At 37.2% G+C, this 20455-nt stretch overlaps 1 protein-coding gene across 2 annotated transcripts in view; it reads right to left on the reverse strand.

The window, feature by feature from the left end:
• The window catches only part of riox2 (ribosomal oxygenase 2), a 76591-nt gene extending 59325 nt beyond the window's left edge, over positions 1-17266 (reverse strand). Inside the window, exons 1-4 of one of the 2 annotated variants that reach the window (XM_028800232.2) lie at positions 17115-17266; positions 13699-13784; positions 9570-9994; positions 9025-9144 (exon numbers count right to left, since the gene is read on the reverse strand). In XM_028800232.2, coding sequence (XP_028656065.2) covers positions 9025-9144; positions 9570-9992 — 543 coding nt within the window. In that variant the 5' untranslated portion in view covers positions 9993-9994; positions 13699-13784; positions 17115-17266. The remainder of the gene's footprint in view (positions 1-9024; positions 9145-9569; positions 9995-13698; positions 13785-17114) is intronic. The other variant, XM_028800231.2, reaches the window with a different exon arrangement.
• Positions 17267-20455: the final 3189 nt, after the last annotated feature.

Below are 20455 nucleotides of genomic sequence, written 5' to 3' on the forward strand. Positions count from 1 at the left end.
ATTTAATAACTGCTCGAACCACCCTTGGCAGCAATAACCTTAAACAAGCGCTTCCAGTGGCTACAAGTCAGACTTGCACAACGTTCTGTATGAATCTTGGATCGTTCTTCCTTACAGAACTGTTTCTGTTCAGTCGTATTCTTAGGATGTCTAGTATAAATGGCTTTCAGCTCATTCCACAGCATATTTGTTGAGTTAAAGTCTATTCTTTGATTGGGCCACTCCAAAAGTTAGATTTCCATTTTTTGAACCCATTCTGTAGTAGATTTATTTTGATGTTTACGGTTATTGCCCTGCTGCTTCACCCAGCTTCTACTGTCTTTAGCTGGTGGAGAGCCACCCCCTGACATTACCCTATCGCAGGGTTATTCAATTAAAAATTCAGTTAGGCCAGATATTCAAACTAAGAAATTTTGCTGGGCCAGACAATTTCAGCAGCCAGTATGCAGGAGGAAATAACAAATTTTAAACCAACACAAATGAATGTATTGAAAAACAAGTAATATTTATTCATTGTTTCACTGTTACATTTGGTCACATCTGACACAGAAGTGTCAGATAGTGCGGGCAAAAACAATAAAAAGCTATAACTGAACATATTCTGAGGTAGCAGTACTTTTTCCATTTTTGAAATAAAAAAAATAAACAACATTTTGCTCATATCTGACCCAGACACATCTCAAAGTGCATAAAATCAAAAAAGTGTACAGTATTAGCAATAACATGTGTTTCCCTTTTGAAATAAATAATTATCTTGTCATATATTATATCATATTATATTGGTCATAGGCACATCACAAAATGCATTTAACACAAACCCCATAGCAAGTGACAACAGTAACTAACACACATACAGTACAACGTCTACTGCACATTAAGGAAACATTGATTCATATTAAATCACCACATGTGTGATTATCAGTGCCTCTTTTGTAAACATAAAGGTGGTGTTATGCATACATTGAAGTCTGAGGTACTGTGATGGTATATAGAGGCCAAGATGTTTTGTTTAACTGGTTAAAACACATAACGCTTAAAATTTGAAATTAACAAATCATCAAGTACAATAATAAAAAAAAAAAAATAACAACAACAACAATTCTTTATATTTATATAGCACTTTACCCACTACTCAAAACACTTTGCAAGGTCCATGCTGGAAGGACCCGGGACGTGAACTAAAGAGCTCCTTATTGTGAGACAGCGGCGCTACCATTACGCTATCTGCAAAGACATACTGTACTGCATAATATTGTGCTTGATAGTTTAAAATTACAAACATAGAATTTCCAAAAATCAAACAATATTAACCCCAAGTTAATAACGAGCTCTACATTCTACAAAAAAGTTGTTATGTAGTCCTGCAAAGCAATCAATGCTTAATTTGATTGAATTTTTGCATGTTTTTATCAAATTCAGTCTTTCTAATTCATTCTTTGCTTTGAGTGTCAATGGCTGATCATCATCCTCCTAACAGCCATGAATTCCCAAGATCGAAGTGTGTGAGTGGAGGGCCAACCAATCTTATGAAGAGAAGTGTGGATACAGTGCTTGTCAGTAATGAGGCTCTCATTAGAGTAACAATTAGATTCATTTGTGAAAACCCACGTTCACACTCAGTTGATGAAACTGGAATAAAACTAAGACTCAGCACACAAGTAAATATAGAATCAACAACCAGCTGTCATGGCATATACCGTCACCAAAAAAAAAAAAAAAAAATATCACTGTATCATGGACTACTACCACCACATTTAGACATATTATGGGTTGAATGTTACTAGGCTATGTGAAGTGTTACATTCATGCTCTGTACTACTGTAGGAACTTATGTAGTGATTTCTGAAGGCTAGTGAAATGTGTTTTTCTCGGTTTTTCTCTTTGTTTCTTGCAGGACCTCCCTCAATCATACTTAATCACTGGGATGATGTTTTCATGTTGGTATGTGTTGCCCTGGTGCATATTCTTCATGAACAATTCAGCACCAGATTCAACAGTGCACAAAACATTTTCCCAATAGTGTTGTGGAGTGTCAATGTGTTCTTTGGCAAACTACGGGCATGGAGGGAAGTTTTTTGAAGAATAGGGCAATCATGCTTGGAATCCTGCTTGGTGCCCTGCTATGGACACTATTCCTGTTCAATGTTTGCAGATGGTAGACTCATTAACATGGATGCTGACCTCTTCTAATGATTCCTTCAATCCTTTTACTGTTACTCTATGGTTCTCGTATAACTCATTGAGCATTCTGTGTGGTTCTTTTTGAGTCATCTTAGTTGGACACTCACTTCTGGGAAGAGGAGCCACAGTAGTAAATCATCTCCATTTATAGAGAATGGTAAACCGGATATGGACGCAGGTACATGCCCGTGGACGCAGGAGACCTAGTGCGCAGGCGCCACACAAAGCCCCCCTCCCCAGAGTGAAACGGGAGAGACTATGAATGTGCGCAGGCGCCACACAAAGCCCCCCCAAAACCCCCCGCCCCAATCCCCCCCCCCCCCAGGAAATGGGTGAGAAGTAATATGGAAGCAAGTACATACCCATGGATGCAGAAGACATAGTAAAACAACAGCAGTCAACGCCCCGCCCCAGAGTGAAATGGGACACACTACAGAGTCCACAAAGGCTCATACATCAAACCCGAGATAGTACGGACACGCGTCTGAAACCGCGGAAGCAAAACTGTCTCGGCTCCAAAACCAAACAGCTCAACAACTAACCGAGATACAAAGTGAAACAGGAAACACTACGGAGTCCGCAGTGGTCCACAATGCACCGCATAATAGTTCGGAAAGCGCTCCGTATTAACAGTGGGGGGCCCCAGAGTGACACGGGCGAACGCTCCGTATTAAACATACGTCATCCTCACATGTCCAAACTATACAGCATAGGTGAATCACATTACAGTGATGCATTATTAACAGTACGGTAAAGATCACAGTATCTCAAATAAATGGAAATTATTACTCGAATAAAGGAAAATATAATCACCACGGACCAGGTGTCATTGAAACAAAAGCAGGATAAAGCGAGGTCAGAAATGAAAGACAGAGTAGAAAACAAAGTAAAACGTCATAAAGAGGTTATTACTAACGGTATACAACGGAGAACTACTGGAGTCACGATCACGTCTCCAAAACTATACAGCTCCACAATACACGTAAGCGCCTACAATGCGCATCTGAAACCACGGAAGCATAACTGTCTCGGCTCCAAAACCATACAGCTCCACTAACGGAGCTACAGAAACGAGCCCGCGTAGACACATGCAATGAACATGGACGCCTACAACGCGTGTCTCAAACCACAGAAGCAGGGCAAGCACGGGTTCAAAACAACGCAGGCTCCTACAAATGCAAAAGCTTAAAAAAAAACGTAGGCACGAAACACATGCAGAGCAAGACACAGAATATGAAAGCAGAAAAAAAAGACAGTGTCAAGACAACCAAAGTAAACACTGCATTAGCGCAAAGAAAGAGAAATACCACACATGCATTTATTGGTTACTTTGCAAAAGAAATTATTGACCGCTGATGATGTAAATTGTTTGGTCTGTGCTGAAATGCTAAACAGAGAATCCTGAATAATTGGTACAAAGTCATGAAACACATCAAATGGACCTCATTTAAAAGATTCAGCACATTGGGACTCGAAAGATACCAAATATTGTTTTTACAGAGGTTCAGAAATAAAAGTGAAACTAATGAAATACCAACAATTCAAACACATAAAAAGCAAACGGGGGTTGACGAGCGAAGCGAGCCAGGGGCGAAGCCCCCTAGTTTATATATAACAAGCTATGTTAACCAGCTTTGTGCCATCAGTTAATCAGATGTATCAGAAGTACTACATAAATTTTTGAGTACTTTTCTGCATACAATATGTTTTTTTTTAAACCAAGGTTAATATTGTTAGTTTACTGGAGCTCTGTACTCTGGCCATAAGAAGAGCATTTGTGCCGTAGATCATTTCTTGCTTTTCCTACTGACTGGAAAACACCATTATACAGGAAACTGTATTCTTTTGATTTGAAACAGACAATTAGTAGGAATAATGGGGATTCTAATTTTGAGTATAAATATAATTTACCCTGTACGACATCTTGTAAAAATGGTAGCTTGAATCAGATTTGAAAGAAGCTCTTTGATCTACAATCTTGTACTGCTGCAAAGTTTTGGAGGGATTAGATCAAAAGCAATATACAGTGAATTATGTTTTACTTTAACTTATAAACATGCAGCATTGATGTTTACAGGATGTAATGTACATGCAATGAATTGAACATTTTAAGCACTATATAGAAAAGAACAGGTGAAAAGAAGTAATATGGTGAACTATATGCAATGTCCACCCCATCTATGTTCTGCCCGTGAGGGAACCCATTTCTGAATTGTGGAATCACTTAAACTGACCAAGGCATACTGTCACTCTTGGCTTTTGTTATACTTGGGGCTTGCAGTGGACCGGAACCCCATATCAGTAGATAGATAGATAGATAGATAGATACTTTATTAATCCCAATGGGAAATTCAAATTCCCTGTTTCTGCACAGCATCACATCTGACCTCCTGAATTTGTACATATTTCATACCACATAGAGGAGTCAGAAGAAACTAGTGGATTAGGGACTACTGCAAGTATTCAAGGATGCTGCTTGCTAAGAACATTTTCTTTGAGCTTTGCAGAACTTTCACTTTGGCCTTGAAGTATGCTGTGCCTAGCATCCATTTGAACCATTATCAACAAATATCGACAAATAAAACATTGATTAATTTTCTTTTTTCAATAATGTCACTACATTTTAATCAAATCATCCAAAAAGCAATTTTGAGATGTGCAGTTACCGTATTTTTTGCACCATAAGACGCACTTTTTTTTCCCCAAAAGAAGGTTGGAAATGTCTGTGCGTCTTATGGAGCGAATACTGCGTCACTGACCACGATGTGTATTTTACCTGACAAAAGTCGACATCCAGGGGTAGAGGGCGACAAAACTCACTGTTACGTTACAGGCATTCCCTCTGTGCTTGGAGGAATGTTAGACTCATTGACTCGGCATCTAATCCTTGCGTGTGCATGAGTTGCGAAATGTAAACAAATGTAAACAAAGGCAAGATGGCATCGACATTTCACGAGGGAGCAAAGCGAGTGCAGAAAACAAAATACTCAGCAGACGATGTTTTGCGCATTATCACTGAGTCGGACTCTGATTTTTCAGAATCTGATTTTGTTGAGAGTGATCAGAAGACCGAACAAGAGAGTGAGGAACTGGCATCAGCTGATCGGGACACCAGCCGATGCCGCCCCAGCTGAGCGCATTCGTGCAGCCATGCACCTATGGCAAGGTTCGTGTGGGAGGAATACCTAGACATTGATCCGTGGGAGTCAAACTTGCTATCGGACTTCACAAGACAGTATGGCTTGCTGTTGGACTCGACAGATTACCAGCCGCTGGACTACTTCAGGCTGTTCTTTCCTGAAGCTGCCTTTCAGCTACTGTCAGATGAAAAAGGCAGGTATGCAGAGCAATTTTTTGAATCGAGGGCTGTGCTTGCACCGCATTCTCGTTTTTCAAACTGGAAACCCACAACAAAACACGAGATGAAGGGCTTTGTGTCATTACAAATATACAGTAGATGGGACTAGACTGGCGATATAACTTCAGGGAGCATTGGTCCAAACGTGCTTTGTCCCCTGGTGGCTTTGGACAGGTTATGCCGCGTGATGATAGGTAGTGCTCCTGCAAAGTGATTGTGAGCAACTGGGCTTCATAAATTCTGACACTAGCGATGAGGAGTTCTTGGGGTTTTCATAAAACTAGAAGAGTGCTTGAACCTTAAAGTCTCTCCTTATTTGTTAATGACAGTGATGATGTTTCTTAATATCGCTGTTGAATTTACATGGTTAAAATATTATTCTGCTATATTTTATTAAACATATTAGTACACCATTTGGTTCAGAATATTTTTTTTCTTGTTTTCCTCCTCTAAACCTAGGTGCGTCTAATGGTCAGGTGCGTCCTATGGAGCAAAAAATACGGTATTTAGTTGATCTATAGTGTGTTTGAGGGGTATATCCTTAAATACTGATATATCAGTCAAATATCAGCTTTTTAACTAAATGGGAACTAGTGTTTTTGTTGATTAGTGAGTTAGTGAGGCAACTTTGCATTTTATATATATATATATATATATATATATAAAGAGAGAGAGAGAGAATGTGAATGTTTGAATGGAGTATTCAATATGAATGAGTAGAATACAATAGTTTGTTAGTTATTAGTTAAACCCCACTGTTTGTGTTCATTTATTGTAATTTAGATGATGAACAGATCATCACAACAACAATATTCTGTTATCATTTAACTCAGTTGGAATTACCATTAATTTTACTGAATCAATCCGCAATCTAGGAGTTATCTTTGACTCTAACATGTAATTTAAAACGCATATTACAAAGTTGTCCAAATCATGTTTCTTCCATCTTAAAAATGTTGGGAAATTAAGGCGCTTTCTAAATAAACAGGATTCTGAGAAATTAATTCTTGCATGTATTTCTAGTAGGATTGACTACTGCAATGCGGTGTTCACTGGATGTTCAAACTGTTCTCTATACAGCCTCCAGTTAATCCAAAATGCTGCTGCAAGAATTATTACAAGAACAAGAAAATATGAACACATAACTCCAGTTTCAAATCCTTACACTGGCTCCCGGTTAAGTTTAGGGCAGATTTCAAAATCCTCCTTTTAACATATAAAGCATTAAATGGCCAAGGTCCGGCTTACTTGTCTGAACTTATCATGACTTACAAACCTGAGCACACATTAAGATCTCAAGATGCCGGTCTGCTTATGATTCCAAGAATTAATAAAATAACAGTGGGAGGTCAAGCTTTTAGTTACAGGGCCTCTAAACTGTGGAATGGTCTGCCTGCTACTATAAGAGGTGCCCCTTCGGTCTCAGCTTTTAAATCCCGGCTGAAGACTCACTACTTCAGTTTAGCATATCCTGACTAGAGCTGCTGATTAACTGTACAGACTGCATCTCTGTTGTTAGTCATTAGCACTAAAACATAAGTAACATGATAGTTATAATTTGATACTAACTCTCACCTATTCTGTTTCTCTTCTCGGTACTCAAATGTGGCACTTGGTGCCACGGCCCACTTGCCAAGTTGTTTTGCCTGCCTAAGATAAAGTCATCCCTGATGGAGGATTGCAAGAATCGTGAGAAAGAGAGGTCCTTTCATCAAATTAGCTCTATTTCAGCTGTGGCATGGCCAAATGGGGGCGGCAGCTTGATGAATGAGGTCTCCAGGACTCTAAACAAATCCAAATCATATTATGTGATATCATCTACTGTTAAATTCTACTCCGTACTAAAATTTTTATTTTTATACTGTATTGAGGATTTGTTCTGTTCTGTGTATTGTACTGTATTGTATTGACCCCCTTCAATTTTACACCCACTGCACGACCAACCTACCTGGAAAGGGGTCTCATTTTGAACTGCCTTTCCCAAGGTTTCTTTCATTTTTTTTCCCTACAAGAGTTTTTTTGGGAGTTTTTCCTTGTCTTCTTAGAGAGTCAAGGCTGGGGGGCTGTCAAGAGGCAGGGCCTGTTAAAGCCCATTGCGGCACTTCTTGTGTGATTTTGGGCTATACAAAAAATAAATTGTATTGTATTGTATTGTATTATATTTAAGCCACACTTATACATAAATACAGTTATTTCCAAAGGGTCAGCATACTTTTTCTAACCACTATAATATGTGTAACTCAGGAAATATCCATGGATAGGACACCAGTCCATCAGATACATTTTATCAAAACAGAACTAAACCCCATGTGTTTAGCTGCTAGGTTTAAGAGACAAATTTCTATTCACTATTACAAGGTCATACAAACTATGTTGTATTTTAGTGTTACCACAGCATTTATTTTATTGTGTAATGCAGCTTTAATTAAAATGCTCAATCCTACAAGTAAGATCATTTATGTGTATATGGTTTATATATAATATTAAATTATTTTTATTTGTTTAAATGTATTTAATCTATTTAAACACTGGATATCAGTGACATAAACCCCATAGAACGCTATTCTTTTCAGCAGAAAACATTGCCAAGGCTTTGACAACATACATTTAGTCACTTCAAAGCAAACATTTTATCATTAGAGATATAACCAAGAAAACAATTTATTGCTGATAATGACTGGTACTTTACAGTATAATGATTACAACATTTATCATTACTTAAAGTATCAAAAAATGTTGTAATTTTGTTGTTTTATTTCTTCTGTAACAGTTTAAATGTACCATATACCACTTGAAATAAATACAAATGTCATGTTACAAAATAGTTTTGACTCATCTTAACCTGGGAAACATCATTGAATGGATGTATCTTTTAAATAAATACATTGTAGATCTTTTTCCATGTTTACAGAGAGTCTTGTGTGTTCTGAAAATAGATATCCAGTTTCCTACTGCCTCAAGAAACACCTGTCCTGACTTATCCAGATATGTACTCTTGGCCAGCCTGTTTATGAGCACTTATAGGGCATGGATTTCTGATATGTAGTCATGTAAGTAGAGTGAGTCTTTGTCAGGTCAGTCTCTTTTATGTACTTGATGAATAATGCAGAGTTTTCAAACTATCATTAGGTGATGTGTTTCTTTTGTTTGCCCAGATCAATAATATCCATATACTTCATTGTCTATATATTTAGCTTATGCTGAAAAATTGTTAAAATAATTCAAGCTGTAATACCTCTTAAAAAAGAAGGCCATCTGATGACAAATGAGCAGTGACACCTCCTTCCCTACCTTTGCACATTTCTAAATATAAACCAAAGTAATCTGTCAGGGGATATCTGATCTCTGAAACAACTCCACTTCTTAAGCATTCTGTCAATACCCAGGTATCTCCACTGCTAGTAGGTAATAATTACATAAAAGCAACATGGCAAAGTACATCTTGACAGCAGAAAAAATATCTTTATCCATCATTTTAACCTTACCTCAACATCATCATAATGTGGAGGCAGTCCTTGGGATGCTGGAGGTGTGATGTACACATTTGAGCCCACTAGAGAACCAAAAAAGCATTCTAGTTTCTCCTGTATTTTCCATAACTCATCCTATTTTTAAAATGACAAAAATACATTAAAATGTTAGAATAAAACACTAATCAATCAAAAAAATATTTTTATTAAAAAATAATCTTTGCAAAAATACAAATTTGATTGTTTATTGCTAAAATTGAATATGAGAACAAATATTCAAACAATAAATTAATTTTTTTTTTAAGTGAAAGGTAACTATATATACACATTCCCTTTTTAAATCAAATTTAAACATGCTGTACATAGTCTTAAACTAAATAGCTAAAACTGTTGAAATCATAATGGCATTAATTTAATAATTTTGGAAAATTATTTTTTCTTCAAAAACATTTACATTTTGCAAATATGAAGAAAATGTCATGGTTATTACTAAATATTCATAACCACCACTTTAACTCTAGAAACAACTGTATCTTATGCTTTACAGTTATTGCACTCACATTAAATCTCTGAGGCTGATGAAACTGAATGGTAGCTTTGTTCTTATCAAAGTCCTTTTTCAGCTGGGTGTAGTTCACTCTTCCTTCTTTATTTAAAACTTTCTTTTTGCCATCAACAGACCTACAAAAGTTGATGTCCCAACCATAGAAAATGCCTTTACTGCACAGGTCTTTCATATCAGCTAGCTGGAACAATGTCTGATAATATGCTGCCACAGAAGCATCAGACCTCTGTAAAAGTAATGGTTTCTGTTCCCAATAATCCTGGAAAAACATCTTCACTCCTATGGGTGAGATTAAACTTTCAAAGAGGCTAGGGGGACTTTCAAAGTTCAGGGGTGACGGAGTTTCAGTCTTGCTTTGTTTAAATGGAGTAACATTTCCAACATTTTCTGTGGGTCTTTTTCCTACTTTCTTTGGCATTGCTATATAAATAAAAACACTTAAATTAGCAACAATCAATGTACAGTCATGATAGTTAAAACGTCAAACACTAATCATGTTTTTAAATACTTACAATAACTGATATTTTAACAAAGTAATAAAAAATAATATATTATTAGGATGTTTTACAAAGACTTGTAATAATCTAAATAGCATAAATATTTACCTGACATCAACTTTCTAAGAAAATACAAGCCAAGTTTTATGAACAGGTAAATTACGAGGGTTGTTTGATGGGGAATGAGCCTACATATGACCCACTAACATCAGGTACCTGATTTTTTTTTTTTCTTTTCTTAAATAGTGTGGCATCCCAAACCCAGACACAACTGATACACACAAGTTCAAATAAAGGATGCTTTATCATCCTCAATACCTTTCTTCACAAACAAAATCACAAATAACCACAAGGATTTCTCTTCCTTCTCTCTTCTTCTGACTCCTCTACCTCACAACTCCAATTACATGAGGTTGAGCAGTTCCTTTTATCTTGGATCCGGGAGTACTTCTGCTGCCAGGACATAACCTAATGGAAGTACTTCTGGGTCAATCGCAATGGTGCAGTGGTGTGACTCGCAAGAAGTCATTCGCCTTCAGGGAGACTAAACTAAAAAATCCTAAAATGGCATTTTGCTGCGCCACTTACTTCCTACATAGGCTCATTTCCCATCAGACATCCCTAATACAAGAAAATTTAGATTTGGAACAAAGGCAAATTGTTTCAGAATCAGGAAAATGAAACAAACTATACAGACACACTCGAAGAGTAAGAAAATTCATTTATCACACTTAGATGTTAAAATATGTCAAGCAAAATACAGCTGTGGTTATAACATGACAGACTTAAAAATATAACACAATTTTAATTATATGACAAACATTTTAAACTGAAAGAAACGTATTTTATTATTTTTATATATTGTTATTAAATCATCCATTACTTAAATCAGTTTTCTAATTCTCTTATTTGTCAAAACTATTAATTATTGTAAATTTAAAAAATGCTAAAAGAATATTATTTGGTTATCTTACTATTAAACTGAGAGGTAAATCATTCATTAATTATTCAACATTTACAAGTTTTCCATAATATATTTTATTGTTTTGACAAATCTTGTCAAAATACAGGTCAACAGTAAATTTAATTTCTTCAGATTAGGCACTGAAAATAAAAGTTTCACTCAAGACACAAAAAATAGACTATTCTTGCCACTAGAAAAAGAGGAATATATTATTATTACTTGAAGCTAAAGTAGGTTTGCTTTTTAGGTTTTCTGATGATTTCATAAACTGACCCTTAGCAGGAATTTCTTTTACACATTATGTAGGGATGATGTGTTGTAAGTCGATAGGACATGCAAGCAAAAATGTCACAGTACTCTGTACACATAAAATTACTACTACAATGAAGCAATAAAGAAATTTAGAAATAAAGAATTGTGATTACAGTACATGTCAGTAATGGTTGGTCAAAGCAGTGAAATATAACAGACCCAAGAATGGTCACTCGCATAATGCCAAGTTCATCCATCCATTCCTCTTCCAAACATGCTTAATTAGATCAGGGTCACAGGTAGCTGGAGCCAATACCTGCAAACATTGGACACATAGTAGGAACAATACCTTGACATGCCACTAGCCCCTCACAGGGAAAACACACACACACACACAGGCCAATTTAGTGATTTTTTAGTTTATTGTCATGTGTACACTATATAATTCAATTTTGTCTTTACATTTGTAGTAAAAAGCAATTCCAATTTTTATGAACAATTCCAAAACAAGAATTCAAAAGATGCATAGCTGACTATAAAAAATATTAGCATGTTGTGATTTTTACCAAACAGGATGTTACTAAGTACTGACTTAGTTGGTGCGCAAACATTTGCTGATGCCACATTTACTCTTTTATTTTATTTACATTTTTTTCAGTTTGCCAAATAAGTTGTAACTGTACATTGTAGCACAAAGTGGGCATTGCCCATTCTCCTAACCTTTAGTGGCACACCAGGACTCTTAAGACAGCACATTTAACAGGTAAGTAGATATCCAGCTTCACTTTGCCCCAACCTACATTCCAGAAAGTGATTGAACTCTTCATTTGATAACCAAGGTGTAGTTCCATCTTGAACTGACACCTTTGCAGAGGTCTCTTTGCAGAGACTTCTTCAGGATAGAAGGCATGAAATAGACACAAAAGAACAAAGAGCTACAACTACAATTCTGATGAACAAAATAATGCACCAATAAAAAGGCATTGATTTTGTAACCTAGACGTGACTTTAATTCAGTCATGAGAGATTATACATTCCTTCAAAACTAACTGCACCATCCCTAAAGAAGAACTCTCAGGGGAACTCCTGGGCAGTCTCCAAAATGAAGTCTTGCTGCCTCCAAAAGCATGCCACTGCAAAGGCCAGTGTTCATGATTCCTCAATCAGAAAAACTCTGACCAAATTGGGCTTCATGAGACTATCAAGGCAAAAGCCATTGTTAACCACGGGGAACATAAATATTACTCTCTAATTTGATAGGAAACACCTAGAAGAGCCCCAAGCATTTGAGGATAATGTGGACAGGTAAGACCAAAGTTAAACTTTTTGACAACATTGGTCCCATTATATCCAGGTTAATGCACAAATAACATTTGACAGTAAAATAATAACAATAACAGTTGATGGTAGTGAAAATGTAATGGTGTGAAGATGCTTTGCTATTTCAGGACATGTCTGACTTGGATACCTGAAGAAACCAGGAATTCTATTCTAAATCATTAAATGTTTGAGAAGAATGTCCAGCCATTTGGCTGTAAGCAGAGGTTGAGGTATAGTTGAGCCATGCTACATGACAATGACACAAAAACACAAGTTCAAACTCACATCAGAATGGCTGAAAAAAGAACCAAGATTAATGTTTGGACTAACCCAGTCAAAGTTCAGAACTAAACTCTACAGAGATGCTGTAGGCATGACCTGAAACAAACCTTGCAGTGTTTCAGAATTAAAGTCATTCTGCAAGGAAGAGTGGCTTAAAATTCATCTGAAGCAATGTGAAAGACTATTATTGATTTATCATAAGAATTTGGTTGCAGTCATTCCAGGTAAAGGTGGCACAACCAGTTCTTAAGTGTAAGAAAGAAACCATTTTTTCACATTGTACCAGTTGTTTGTTAACTTCACCTAATATATTAATTTTGAATGAAGATGAGAAAAGATTCTGTGTTAAACAGTTTCAATAATACAAAAAAAAGTTAAAGTAGGAAGTGCTATGGATTCCACAATTTAAGTACTGCATTTAGATTCCTAATTATCCAGCAATTTAGTTCCTTTTTATGTTGATTAAGGTGAAAGTACAAAATTATACAGGAATGGGCAAAAATGTGTTTACTCTGTTACACCTAAAATTATTTTTTGTGTGTTGAAATTCAATTAAACATTGCTCACTGACAACACTATTTTATATCTGATCTAGTACAATTATGCAGTCTGTTCAAAAGCTGTTTCTTCCTTTACACGTCGTTTTTCACTGTTTCCTTGGTTTTTTTGTACACATTAGCAATCCTCATCCATTATTTTATTTATAAACTATTCACATTATTTTGCTCCTATTATTCTATATTAGTAGTAATGTTATGTGTACACAGTACAATATATACTCCCTCTACAAGAAGCAATAAAAAATGTACCTGTCCACCACTTCTAAATTCTTTCTTCCTTTACAATAGGATTTGCTCTTACTTCAAACTGTGTATGTTCTCTTCCCTCCAATTCACTAAGGCAAGAAAAGGCACAAAAATTTTTATCCAATGTACATTCAAACCAACAATTCCTCCACCAATTCATGATCCTTTGTCTTTTATTTTCCTTCTAATCTGTTCATTCCCACAAAAATCAATTCATCCACTAATCATTATGATTCTTTACAAAGTAGAAACAAATTTTGAGTATTTCAACAATCTTCACAGTAGGACTTGTAAAATACACTCACCAGCCACTTTATTAGGTACACCTGTTTAACTGCTTGTTAATGCAAATATCTAATCAGCTGATCACATGGCACCAATTCAATGCAAGAATCAGGATGGTGACTGAAGTGATTTTGAACGTGGTGTGGTTGCTGGTACCAGACAGGCTGGTCTGAGTATTTCAGAAACTGCTGATCTACTTGGATTTTTACACACAACCATCTCTAGACTTTACAAAGAATGGTCTGAAAAAGGGAAAATATCCAGTGAGCTGCAGTTGTCTGGGTGAAAATGCCTTGTTGATTCCAGAGGTCAGAGGAGAATGACCAAACTGTTTTCGAGTTGATAGAAAAGCAACAGTAATTCAAATAATCATTTATTACAACAGAGGTATGCAAAAGAGCATCTCTGAATGCGTATCAGGTCGAACCTTCAAGCAGATGGGCTATCAGGTCGAACCTTCAAGCAGATGGGCTACAGAAGCATGAGACCACATCGTGTGCCACTCCTGGCAGCTAAGAACGAGCAACGGAGGCTACAATTCACATGGCTCACCAAAACTGGACAATAGAAGATTGAAAAAACAGAAAGCATGGATCCATCCAACCTTGTATCAAGAGTTCAGGCTGCTGCTGGTGGTGGTGTAATGGTGTGGGGGATATATTCTTGGCACAATTTGGGCCCCTTAATCCAACTGAGCATCATTTAAATGCCACAGCCTACCTGAGTATTACTGTTGACCACCTCCATCCCTTTATGACAGCAATGTACCCATCTTCTGATGGCTACTTCCAGCAATATAATGCGCCATGTAACAAAGCTCAGGTCATCTCAGACTGGCTTCTTGAACATGACAATGAGATCATTGTACTGAAATGGCCTACAGAGTCACCAGAACTCAATTCAATGGAGCACCTTTGGGATGTGGTGAAATCATGAATGTGCAGAGGACAAATTTTCAGCCACTGCACAATTCTATCATGTCAATATGGACCACATTCCCTAAGGAATGTTTCCAGCACCTTATTGAATCTATGCCATGAAGAATTACGGCAGTTCTGAAAGCAAAAGGGTGTCCAACCCAGTACTAGCATGGTGTACCTTATAAAGTGACCAGTGAGTGTAAGTTATGGTACAAGACACATATGTTAGTTCTTTGTCTTAATTTACCTCTGGGCGTAAGATTAGAATGTTAACATATGCATTTAAATATTCTTGAAATGCATATATATGTACTACCATGTAAATTAATTATTACATGCAAACAATGTGAGAAAAGGATGAAGCATAATATCTTTTAAGCTTTTCTTTTGAAACTGCAGTTCAAGCCAATTTAATACTTCATGAGTACAGAAAGTGTGAGCAGGGGAGAACCAAATGATTGCAGGACACATATGAACACTGCAGCTGAAGATGACAGACTTCACCTTCAATATCTGTTACACAATATCTCTGTTGAATATCAGGACCCCTAGCATGATGTGTGTGCTTTTCCACTTGTCTGCATTAGAAAGTCCAAAATTCAGTTTAAAAAAATTGGCCAGTGTATGTGCGTATTTGCCCTGTGATGGACTGGCACCCAATCCAGGTACATAATGCTTGCTTGGATAGGTTTCAGTTTTCCCATGACCCCGCTAAGGATAAAGGGGGTTTGGAAGATGTGTAGATGGTTGTATGAAATTTAAATCAGCCTATTAGTACATCCTTCTGATGGAGAGAAGAGTCACATATTTATTAGCTGAAAGTAAGGTTGGGGCCAAGGAGTAATTTTTTATATGAAAACAGAATAGTAGATATAAAAAAAAATCAATAAGCTGTTCCTGTAACTGATGTGTAATGAAGAGATGGCAGTAACAAAAAATCCTGCTTTGTTGTACTTGTATGATGCTTCCAGAGTAATTAGGCTCTGAAAATTCACTCTGGGTGTTTTGCATGACAAGCTTTGCAAATTATGTTTAATTACATGTTCTTTCTTCTTTTCATTTTATGAAAAACCTAAATGAAATGAAAAATTAACAGTAGTTTTATATCTGTTATCTCTGCAAGTGTGCTAGTATTAAGGGTTACTTCTTATACAAATAAATAAAACTGTTCACAGGCTATTATTGTTCCTTCAAAAGAAAAGAAGGTTTCGGGATTTTTGAATGAATACACTTTGTTATACAAGTACCAAAAAAAATCAAAATGACCTTAAACTGAATTAAAAATCATATTTGTCCACAGAGAAAAAAATATTGGAATACTACTGCATATAACTTTTTCTCCCATCTGTGATGTATGTACAGTTTTTGGAATTAGTAGATTATTACGATACATATTCCATGAAAATAAAATACACAACAGACAGTAAAAACAAGGTTGAATAAAACAGAAAAATGCAAAACAAACAAAGTGTACGTTGCCACTCTTAGCCTTAGCCTCTTCTAAAGAATAAGCAGCAGTTCCTAAAGCCATGCACATTAGAGGAGCTGTTTCTGAACTTTCCCACTTTCTAATACTGACTCAATGCGACATGCCAAATGGGTAAGCTTTTCACTCCATTTGTGAGTCACTTTTTGGGCCAAACACTGGAATCCCTTTTGGGATCAGAAGTGTCTCTCTGTGGCCACAAGGGAATTTAAGTAGATCATAGACGCCAGTCTTTCAAAAAACTGTTGCGCTTCCTGCTTTCATAAATGAAAACATTTCAACGTTTGCTCAATTCAAGACAGTTTAGATTAACCTGACACGCAAGGGGTTGTGGGAGGGAAAACCGGAATACTGTACATGCTGCACTGTTTTGCAGGAGCGACACCATCTCTGCAAGAACAAACTCTTCAAACTCATGGTACGGAATTCGAAATTTAGACGCGAAACACGTGAGGCTGAAATGCTAAGCACTGCGCCGCCCCGGTCAATCTCTTAAGAGTCTTACTAATTTACAAATTATAGCAATCTGCAAAGTGTTCATTATTAGATGTGCAGCGGCTTTTATAAATTACACTTTACGTAGGCGCATAAGTAACTACAGTACTCGTATCACCTGAAGAGCAAAAATGTAATATCACCATGCAGCTCTTCCATATGAGATCTGTACACAGTACAGTAATGTACTTATTTCAACGTTGTGTAAAACGTCATTATTAATAACGCCTTACCCATAAAATGTAAGAGACGTCGCTTATTCCCCACGTAGCTAAACACAGTCAGGGTCAGTCATAACGCGTGGTGTTTCAAAAACACGTTTAAGGACTGAAGCCCCGCCTCAAACAGGAAGCGAAAAACGCGTGGCTCTGTCCCTGCGTCACGCAGACTTCTCAATCGACTATAGAGAGTGCCGACGATCAACCTTTGGGAGCGGCTGATGTGATTTAGGAAACTGAAAGTGATATCATAAAAACAACAAGGCAAAGGACAGGTGAGTGAGGCAAAAAAGACACATCCCTTAAAACTGTAAGCACGTTTCAATTGTTTACACACAAATTTTATGTTATTTTTTACCCCTTTTGAGAAAATGTTCTTTATTACACACGTTTTCCTTGAGAAAATCTTCTTTGTTTAAATCAGTAAGACTACAAGTAAAACAGCTAAGTTATCCCATCAAGTAAACAGTGTGACGTGCCGGCAGCTGCCTTTGGACTGCAGGAACAGTAAGCGATGCTGCTGGTAGAAGGAGTTCTGTTATAAAGAGACAGACACACAGCTCCTAGGTCCTGCTCATAGGGGGTATTTAAGTTTTCAGATTTCCCAGTGTATAATCAAATCTCACATTTTTACTTCTTATGTTTAATACTTTACATTTACTCGCATTAACTTCTGTCTGTCACAAATCTTCCCAAACCTGTATGCTGTCAAAGTCCCTTCATTATGATTCAGTTGATTCTTTATTATCTGCCATTCCACCTAGTTTGTTATTATCCGTAAACTTAATCAGCTTGTTATTTATATTCATATCCAGGTCATTTATATATATTAAAAATAGCAGCAAGCCCAGCACTGACCCCTAATAAGATAAAAAGAAAAATCAAAAATTAAACTATTCTTGCTCTCAGAAAATGTCAAATAATTTTTGCTGTACTTGCTTAAATATTTTACTGGTTCTTTTCCAGATAATGTTTGAACTTGATACAAGTCCAGGGGGGTATTTTTCGTACGTGGATTACTCGCTTAGCCGGATGTAATTGTTGACGATTTGGCCTGATCCTGGATCTGTCGGTTTTTTGAAACTCTTGCTGGAAGTGTTGTCATAGCAACACATCCAAATCCACAAACCTGATCGGAGCAGGTTTGTTCTGCGTAAACAAGGATTAGTTTACACACGTGATCAGTGACGGTGCGTGGAAGTCATCCAGTCAGGGCTTCGCCGTTCATGAATGAGCGACCAATTGATATTGGTGTGCAAATTATAGGAAGAGAATTTTATATAAAGAGGGTTTTGCGTGATCGGCAAGATCCTTTATTGCCCCCGGAGGAAATTCTGTACGAAAGATACCGCTTTAGCCGAGGGGGAATATTGTACCTCAAAGATTTATTAGCTCCGTATATTCGAAGTCAAACTCGGCGAAGTCGGGCTCTCACAACCACACAGACAGTAGGCATTGCTTTGAGGTTTCTTGCAAGCGGCACTTTTTTATATACTGTAGGCGATGTGGAACATCTATCGAAAAGTGCAGTTTGCCAGGCAATTCGTAAAGTCTGTTTGGCTCTGAAACATTTCCTTCAGGTTTTCATTGTGTTTCCTGGACACCTGCGTGTGCAGACAATAAAAGAGGCGTTTCATGCCATTGCAGGTAGGTAATACACAGGCTAAAACACCCACAGTTCCACGAAGAATCTCAATCAGCCTAACATTCTCATTACCAGGATTTCCAAATGTGATTGGGTCACATGGAACTGATCAGAGTGGAGTTTGATCAAACATTATTTGGAAAGTGTACCTCTCCTCCTGATGAATAATCAGACACAGTGTCTTCATCAAATATTTGACCTTCGTTAATATCTCGTTGGTCAGACACAGGTTCAAGGGATATGACATTCCTTGCAACTGACCCAACAAAAAAGAGGGCTATATGGAACATACCTATAGCACACATGGAGGACAAATATGCAATGACCATCCTTTACCTGAAATGAAGTGACCACTACTTCCTGCCACTGGTTCTGAGGAGGAGCTTCCCCCTGGAATGCCCTCAGAAACAGGGCGATGGGCATTTTGCTGGAGAGCCAACTCTTCTGCAGGGGTTAGGTCTGGACCGCGTGGACCTCCACCTGTTTTTTGCTTGTCTGCCTCCTTATTAGCTTTAAAATTAATGTTTTTTATATTATATATGATTCTTCATGTCAACAATTCTTTAAATAGTTATATACCAATATTTACCAGTTTGAAGTATATTCTTGTACTTCACTTTAACCTGTTCCCATGTTCTCCTTGTGCTCACGTTTGATCTGGAATTATGACATATTAAATAATAATTAATCTGACACATAGGAAATGAAACGCTGCATTCACTAAGTACAATGTACACTACTTAGCGTTTAATTTTTTCGGCCACTTTTTGCCAGCCGTCTTTTCTGGTCTGGGCTGCTTTTGCAGTGTTACCCCTTGTGTAAATTAAATCTTGAAATTCTTCGTGTCCTTCGAATAAAAGGTCTTGCGCCGCGTGTGTGAAAAAAATGCGCCCGTTCTTTCATCATTTTGTTGCAGCCTATCAAAGACTTGCTGATCATGTTTTCTAGACTCAATATATATGGGCTTTTCACTCAGCGCGGGCGCGCGCATTCATCTCGTATGATTAGATCCAGCTACACTAATCTAATACACAGCTGCGTTTGAAAAAATGACTTATCTGGATGAGTGTCACCGGCATTAACTCATTCAAGATGAGGCACCTGATCTCGGATGGTTTAAGCGACGTACGAAAAATACCCCCCAGCTCCCTATGAATATATTTCTCTGAATGAGGCAGGGTTTGACACGACAAAGATGAGATGTAGAACATTGGCCATCAACCTATGTTAGACGTCCTAGGTCAGTGTGAGGGTAATCTTATTCTCTGTGCTGCCATTAGCCACCAGCTAGTCTTCTATTGCCATTGCTACAATAGGTCCTTATAATACTGAATACCTAATGCTGTTTCTTGAAGGCTGCTCTCATTTGTCTGGATGACGGTGAAAATGATAGAGCAGAGAGTTCTGTATATGTTATTTCTGACACTGCAGCATTCCATCAAGCAGCTCAACTTTAAAATCTGTTTACATAGAAACCACAGTTTTATATCTTTGTATCTCACTCCATATCATGCCCCCAACAATTTTTTTTCTGTGTGGCAATGGAACATTTACAATCATAAATCCAATGACCACATCTCCTTACTGCAAGCCATAGAGGAGGCATATAAGGCCAAAGTCCTACCAAGCATGGATTATTCAGTCCAGTGACAACATTCAACTGTGATGCTGCTCAAATTCTATTGCCTCTTTTTGATATATGGCCAGATAA

This window comes from Erpetoichthys calabaricus, chromosome 4 (genome assembly GCF_900747795.2).
Source record: "Erpetoichthys calabaricus chromosome 4, fErpCal1.3, whole genome shotgun sequence".
NCBI classification, from domain to species: domain Eukaryota; kingdom Metazoa; phylum Chordata; class Cladistia; order Polypteriformes; family Polypteridae; genus Erpetoichthys; species Erpetoichthys calabaricus.